At 35.9% G+C, this 8,321-nt stretch overlaps 1 protein-coding gene and 1 pseudogene across 1 annotated transcript in view; one reads left to right on the top strand and one right to left on the bottom strand.

Annotated features, from left to right (window-relative positions):
* Positions 1 to 3,081: 3,081 nt before the first annotated feature.
* On the bottom strand, positions 3,082 to 4,085 carry LOC111906354 (protein EARLY-RESPONSIVE TO DEHYDRATION 7, chloroplastic-like; annotated as a pseudogene).
* Positions 4,086 to 4,366: 281 nt separating this feature from the next.
* Positions 4,367 to 8,321, top strand: part of LOC111884683 (scarecrow-like protein 6) — a 44,519-nt gene continuing 40,564 nt past the window's right edge. Inside the window, exons 1-2 of the mRNA XM_042900756.2 lie at positions 4,367 to 4,434; positions 4,803 to 4,890. Of these exons, the coding sequence (XP_042756690.1) occupies positions 4,367 to 4,434; positions 4,803 to 4,890 (156 nt within the window). The remainder of the gene's footprint in view (positions 4,435 to 4,802; positions 4,891 to 8,321) is intronic.

Genomic DNA, 8,321 nt, shown 5'->3' with positions numbered 1-8,321 from the left:
GTTCTCCCCCACTGAGTTCTACTTGCTGTGAACATTTTCCACCTGTTTATTCGCATGTAGATCAATAAAGATTATTTTTTTAAAAAAAATTATTTTGTATTTCAACTTACTGCAGACATCCCATAGACAAACATTCTTGTCACCTGAAGCAGTGGAAATCAAGTGGGCGTGTTTAGGATCCCAACATAACTGATCTACACTATTTGTATGCCCCTTTAGTTCAAGATCCTTAACCTTGCTCTACAACACAATAGAGTATATAAACAATACTAATTGGGTGTTTGAATTGAGTAACAAGACTCGAGAGACGAAATGAAGAAGAAAACTTACATGGCCATGGGGATCAATATGCCATACCCAAGCTGTTTGATCCACAGATCCCGATGCAAGCTTTGTGCCAATGCAATTCCAAGAGACTGAATGTACTTAATACACATAGCAATTATAAAAATTCACCTTTCTAAACAATTCTTTCATACCACCCCCTGCTGCACTTAGGTAATATATCATTATGCTGTGATCATCACCTTTAAACAAGAAAAAACAGAAAATAAATAAATAAATTCAAATTCCAACCATACTTAGTTATGGACAATAAACGCACATTACTAGCAAACAGGGAAAGTTGGAGAAGGTGTATGAAAAGGATTGTGAGATATGCATACCATAAACAGGCTTCTCTACAAAAGGCTTCCAAAATCGCTGCCCATGAACCTCAACAAAATCTTCTTCCTCAACAAAATACTCCAAATCTTGATATGGTTTGTCCCTATTTACTAATGCATACCTTGGAACTGGAATTCCATACATTTCCAGGCACTTGATGATGTTTAAAATGAAAACAGAAAAGAGAGAGAGAGAGAGAGAGAGAGAGAGAGAGAGAATCACTATACCTTATGAAGAATATGAAATGCTCTTGATTCGTCTCCAGAAGTTCACAATCAGTGGAGCTAAACACCGGGAGGATGTGAAAGCAGTCGCACCAGATTTCACAATTCTAAAGAGGGTTCGCGATGATTCAGTGTTTGTGACGATGGATAGTGTTCATCCAGCTGTCATCAACTCCTGGATATTCTCCTAATTCAATATCCTTAAAAAAAATTTAACAAAATGTTGAATTAGAAAAAAATAAATAAACAAGATGTTCAATTAGAGCTGTCAAAAATTGAACAAATGCAAAATTAGTAGGTTGATTTGTGATTTTCAACAACTTTAAAGAACAGTTTAATTGAACAGGTTTAATACGGTTTAAAGTTTTTGACCTGAAATCAAAAAACCAAAAACCAGAAAACAAAAAATAAAAAATAAAAAAGTAATAGTACTAATGATGATACTTTTAATAACAAAAGGGGATCAAAACCTAATGCATTTTGTGAAAATTTCGGTTATGCAAATGGTGGACCTGTTAATAGGCTATGGAAGGTAACCAATGGATCTTTTTTGTAAAAAATTGAAAATGACTTTTCAGGTAAATGGCACAAAAATAAAAGTTTTTTTTCTTTTTTTGTAAATGGGGTTTTTATTTAATATTTAATTTAACAAGTACAATACATTGCTAACATGGGGTAATAAAGATTTGAAATTTAAATATGAACATATCGGCCATCGACTATCAAAGTGGAAAACTTACTCTTCTCCTACATCTCTAAGGATATTCATGAGCTGATTTCCAATGCCAAGACTAAGAGCATAATTAAAGATGCTTGATGCATGTGATGATGATTCAGGGGAGATACCTATGACAGGAACAATCATCAGAGCAACTGTTCCAGCAACATAGGTTATTAAAAAAAGTAGAATATAATGAGAGGTTATTAAAAATTAAAAAAATAAAAATAAAGATATTAATGGAGTGGAATGGTGGATACCTCTGTGTTTTTTAAAGAGGCGAGGGTTATACAAGCTCTAAAAAGCAAGAAATATCCAGCCAATACTGCAAGCTGCATCATCATTATAGTCAAAATTTCAATGTTCATATTTACCAATTTGCCCTTGTTTATTTTTTTCTGAAAAAAGATATAACACCTTATTTCTCATCACAAAGTTAAGACATCCAATCCCATGTGTTGTATCAGCATCATCCAATACATCATCATGAAGGAGACTAGCAACCTGAGATTAAAAAAAATATATTTTCTTTCTAATAAAATACAATTGTAAAAAGAAATATTAAAACTAATATTAAAAAAAACAAACCTAACATGAATCATCTCTATGATTTCAACAATCGATTATTGTCTCAACCTCAACGTTGTTGAGAACATATCCACAACCCCTTCTGATGTTGGCTTAGAAATTTGAACATTTAAAGCTGTTGCCATTAATAAAATAACCTGATTTTTTTTTCAATATTTTACAACAACAACATGATAATATGATATCAATAATCAAAGAAATAAAAATTAACTTAAAGTGGGTCGAAACCTCTTCCCTTCAACTCCCATTTTAAAGAAGTACTCAGCTGCTGAAGCAAGCTTTGGCACCTGTTAATTCGGTTAATTACAAATATACCCTTGATAAATAATGTTGAAAGAAAGTAGTTTTTGAAGACATACCTCTGTAACCACCATTGATCGCAGCCTATTAGCTACAATTTCAATCATATCTCTGAACGGATGATAAAAGGCCTCAAAGAGTAAACTCTTTGTCTCTGCACATAAGTTATTTGATAAAATGCCTCAAAGAGTAAACTTACTTCCTCCTTTTTCCATGTTTTGCTAATATTTTGCAAATATAGTGTATGATTGTCCTAGCTTTCTGATATCTTTACACACTTGCCCCTCAACTAGGCATAGAAAAAAATATTAGAATTTGACTTGTTGAGTTAACCTCCTGTCAATTCCCAAAATCACATAAGCATAACTCATAACTCAGGTCCCACAGTTACTTCTTGTTGATTGTCATCTGCTTGAGTACCAAAGTTCTGTATACTCAATTGTTGGGCCAACAACAAGAAGAAAAGGTAAGATATAATGTTTATTGTGTTTATAAAAGCCACACACAAAGATAAAATTCATAATGTCATCAACATATACTTTTTTAAAGCGATTGAGAAAAGATTTAAGAAGGCCTTTCATAGACTTACTTGTGGCTGACAAGTTCTGTTGTCACAGTAGATGATGTTGACATTACATTCTTTCCAGAAACTTCAAAAGCATCATAAATTTTACCTATACACAAACATTTATATCAAATTAGTTGATAGCTTTTAAATTTAAAAGTTGCAGTTTTTAGTTTTTGTCAAATGAAGAATAATGTAAGAGAGAACTTACTAAATCCATCCAGGGTCGCGAGTGCAATTTCCCCAGGAAAAAACTTGAAGAACTTCTTGCCAAGTTTAGAGCTAGCAACAGAGCTTGTAAAGAATCCAGTAATCTTCAGAACGCCAGAAAGAAGTCCATAACAACTGTCTCTGTCATCTTCGTCACCTTATTAACCCTAGAAGAATCACCCACATAATCAAAATGCAAATATTCATAGAAGAATCTTAGAAAGCATATAAGAAAATAGTTTCAACATGAACTTCAAAACCTGTGTATAGCCTTTAGAAGTTCAGGATTAATTGTTGTGTTGCTAGCAGGTCCGATCTTTAGCTTCAAAATCTCATTACCCTTGATCAATCTATCCACTGTAATATCTCCACACCAGAGAATCCCTTTAACAAGTTGCCCTGAACCCGCAACAATTAATTTTGTAGCCTTCGTACTGTAATCCTCCACATTTGGGGCTAATGTCGTCCAATAAGCTCTACAAATCTGCTCCATCTGTTCCTTATTTGCTTCCATTTTCAGATCTGAGGGACTCATTCGTTCCGCCATTGTTAAATCCAAAGCGCCCTTCTTCTCCTCTTCTTTCTGCACCGAGAAACTACAGCAATGCTCCAATAACTCATCCATTTCTTTCAACAACTTGTCTTGTCCTTTTGAAGCAAATGTCAGTTCGTAATTTAACATCATAGCTTCGTGTTCTTTCTCCTTTGGAGCACGTAACGAGAAGAAATAATGAGACTGGTCTAACTTAACGCAAGCCTCGTGTCTCGCCAAATGCCATTGGATCTCTTCACCAACATATGATATATAGCTCATTAAAAAATAGAATTAGGGTTCTTATATGGTATTATCGGACAGAGGAACCACCGCCACACATAAAAAAACCTACGATTATTTCATGGATTCTTTATCTTCTTCAAAGGATGTTAGAGAGAGGAAGAAGATACGTGTGTGAGAACGAAATGGACGAGGAGAGAGAAGCGGTGGCGGGTCTGGGTTGTCATCTTCAATTTGTGAAACGGTTCCATGTGTGGTTTAATCAGACGCAATAGTGTTAATGTTGATGTCATCAGATGCACTCCGAACTCTTAGAACAAATGAGGTTCGATGCTGGTCGTGGTGGCTTAGGGCTTCAAAAGAGAAGGGAGAAAGAGCGCAGATCGAGGTACAGGAAGACGGGCTTAGGGTTCTTTGGTAGAGGATTTTAGAAGGAGATGCATCAGGCGGGGCGTTTATCTTTTTGGGATTTCATTTCCTGCCATTCTACGTTTAAGAACGCGCTTTCCTAAAAAAAATATAAAGCGACATCTTTAGACGACGCATTTTTTTATAAGAGGTGCCCTCCGTGTTTTTTTTGTTGGACACAAATTTCAGGCACGCAAAAATGCGTGTCCACTATCCTTCAAATTTTAGAAAACTGACAGTATTTTTAGGATGCCCAAAAAATGTGTATCGTAAATTAGTGCGTGTCGTTATTTGTGCGTCGTAAAAGGCTGTTTTTCTAGTAGTGTTGTGTAATATGTGATATGATAGTTATCCTTGTGATACTAGTATGGAAGACCCTGGGAGGGTTCCCATGGCAGTTGACTACGACCATGCGGGGGTTCCCATGGAATTCAGTGTAAGACCTTGGAAGGTTTCCATGACATCCTAGTATGTTTGCATGTTTAGTTTGTATGATATTTCCGTGTTAGGGAAGACCATATGGGCGTTCCTATGGCAGGCAGTTAAGACCATGTGGAGGTTTCCATGGCAGATAGTTAAGACCATGTGGGGGTTCCCATGGCAGTGGGTTAAGACCACGTGGGGGTTCTAGTGGCACCCGGTGTAAGACCTTGGAGGGTTTCCATAGCTTCCTTATATGTTTATATGCATGGCTTATGTAGCATATATGGTTGATATGGTTTATATGTTCATGTGGATTGTGTGGGGTATTGTCACAACTGTGAATTTTAAGCTATGTAATCTATACATTCAAGTTAATGTGAATCAAAAACTTTAACCAAATACAAGATACAAGTACTATAGATAGTCATCAAACAATTGGAGACCCTAGAAGTTTTGGTTAAGTCCATTTTGGACTAAGACTTCTTTATTGGATCCAAATGGACCAATAAGCTTCCAATTGGACTATCATGGGTTTAGGACCCTAATTGGGCTCTAATTGGACCCACATTCGTCTATTTCAATATTTTGGGCTAGGTAGAACCTAGAAGGAAATAAAACACAAGTTTTGATCCATAATTAAACCTAACCTAGCTTAATAAAGCACAAAAATCACAATTTTATTTTATAAGTCCAATAAATACCCTAATTAACACTAATGTTGGGCTTAGGAGCAAAAAGCCCAAAAACCTTTTTTTTTCCTTCCCATTTTCGGCCCAAAAGAAAAGCCCAAGAAGAAGGGTTGACTATTTGCTTGCCACCTCATTATTACCCAACATGTCTCCATGCATCTTAGTCCATATCTCCATGCAAATCACTTCAAAAGTCATTTCTTCTTCTCTCCTCTCTCACTCTCGGCCAAGCATCATCACACACACCAAAATATCTCAACTTTCTCTCTAGAACACTCAAAGAACTCTCCTTCCCTCCCCTCTCCAAAGATCTCAAAATTTAGGGACTTTCCAAGAGGATTTTGCAAGTAAATCATCATCTAAGGTAAGATTATTCATAGATCTATGGTTTAAATTCTTTTGTTATTAAAATCCTTTCCTAATCTATACAAAAATCGTGATCTTACACCCTAGAATCATCTCAAAACTCAAGATCTTCATCCAAGGGAACCAAGGCCAAAAACACTTCATTTTTCTTCCATCTTTTCTTCCAAAAACCGAGTCAACACCCCAAGGTGAGATTCATACCCCTATTTTCTGTTTTTAAGAGTTTTTGTGGGGGGGAATACAAGTGAAAGTGTAGATCTATATGTATTTGTATGCCTTGTATGATTTCCATGCTTATATGTATGCTTATATGTGTTTTAATGTTGGATCTAGCCATTAATCCCCTCAAAACCGAGATATAACTCATGTTTTATGATATTAGCTTCAAATATGTTACTACATAATAAGTGATACTAGATAAATAGCCAAGTGGTTAGCAACAATTTTCTTTAAGCTAAAAACACACATCTTGGGCCAAAAATGTGAAAAATACAAAATTAAGGGCCCAAAATGACATTTTACAGATTCTGATAGTTGAAATGTGTCAAAACAGTTTCAATAAAGCTATTTCTGGAATTTTATTCATTTTGAGGATTAAAAACATAAATTTCAAGCCTATTGGGCTAAAAATGTAAATTTCGGCCCAATAAGGCCCATTATGCGAATTTTTCTGTTTTGAAGGGCCAAAACTGTGAAATTCTGTAAAACAGTGGACTATAAGTGTCCCAAACCCTTTTCAAAGGTTTAAAATGCTTTTTAAATTAAAAAGGACCAAAGTTGCAAAAATTTTCCATTTTGGGCCAAAATTGTCAAAATTGCGAAAAGATGGGCTAAAACCGAGAAAAACTGCATTTTCAGGGACTTAAACTGTTTTCTTTGAAAAATATGCTGGAAAATATTACTTTCAATAATTTTTGGTGTTAAAATGTCAAGAAAAATAGTTTAAGGACCAAACCGGGAAATATTCAAATAAAAGGGTTGAAAATGTAAATTTTACAAATAATGAGGGGCTGAAAACAGAAATATTTCAAGGCTGATTCATTATGTACAATGTGATCAAATAATGACACCTCAACTACCAACGAAATACAACTCATTACAATACCAAAAGTCGTTGTTAAACGAATTGGCTCGGTCTCGAGCCAATGAAAATCCACAACTACTAACTCTTTGATACATACAACTAACGATTGGTAATACACATACATACGAGTGTGCACAGACGTCTACGCACCATCTTCGGGCCCCAAAAGTGTAAAATCTTGTTTGTTGGGCCTAGCTAGCCCAATGACCTGATCTTAAGGCCCGAAGACATTTTTTTCTACGAAGTGTTGAGTTTTACCGACTTGGCACAACGTAGGGTGACTTTCAATGGCTTGTATCATTGGACCCCAAGGGCCATGGTATTGCTAGAAAAGTCTACACATTTTACGAGGCGGGTCGGGGACCCCTCGCACACATTTTTCCCCAGCCGGTTAATAGAGTTACCGGGGTCTTCGTGACCTCTTTCTCTTCGGATGTGGGACCACTCATAGTCCGGGCGATTGGATAACGTGATTAGTACTGACGACGCCTTCGGGAATCGTTGGTATATCTATAAACCGGGCATTTGTGTAATGCGGGTTTGTAGTAAATAATCAATGCTCGAGAACCTTCCAACGTCGCTTGGGACCGATACTACTATTTTTGTAATGGTTTCAACGCAACTCAACGGATTTCAAAAGAACTAGGGGAACATCGGGTTTCCCTAGGGTTTTTATCACATACAGATTTTAAACGCATACAACTTAAATGAACAATTTTTGCAAGTATAGAAACAAACAAGCATACCTATGGATCTTCACAAACGTTTTTGAAAGCTTTTCTTTTCAGAAAATATCGGATTTTCTGGTGGTTTTTCAAACAATATAAACATTCGATTTCAAACACTACTTATGAACTCACCAACATTTCATATGTTGACGTTTTTCAAAATACTTGTATTCTCAGGAAACCAGTGAGTCAAGGGAAATCATGCTCAGTGACGGTTGCAGTTTATTTTTGAATGAACCAAACAATATTAATTTTTGGAAATGTAATGTCTCAAACAATGTATGACATGTAAACACTACTGGTTGTATTATGTTGATGAATGGTGACGAATGTTGTTTTGTTTCATATATATTCAATGTTATGGTATTCAATTGAGTCACGACAGCCCCCGGACGTTTCCGCCGTCTGGTTCGGGGGTGTGACAGGTTGGTATCAGAGCTTTGTTTATAGTGAACCAGCATGTCGAGCCATACATTGATATGCAACTATAAACCAATAAGAGGGACTAACATAACTCTGAACAAAACAAATGAATAAAATACACTTGCTTGCATTAGGAGTAAGGACCTAACGCTGA

Source organism: Lactuca sativa, chromosome 3, assembly GCF_002870075.4.
Source record: "Lactuca sativa cultivar Salinas chromosome 3, Lsat_Salinas_v11, whole genome shotgun sequence".
In the NCBI taxonomy this organism is placed as follows: Eukaryota; Viridiplantae; Streptophyta; class Magnoliopsida; order Asterales; family Asteraceae; genus Lactuca; species Lactuca sativa.
The sequence above is the reverse complement of the archived record's forward strand: the minus strand, read 5'-3'. Positions and strand labels throughout refer to the sequence as shown.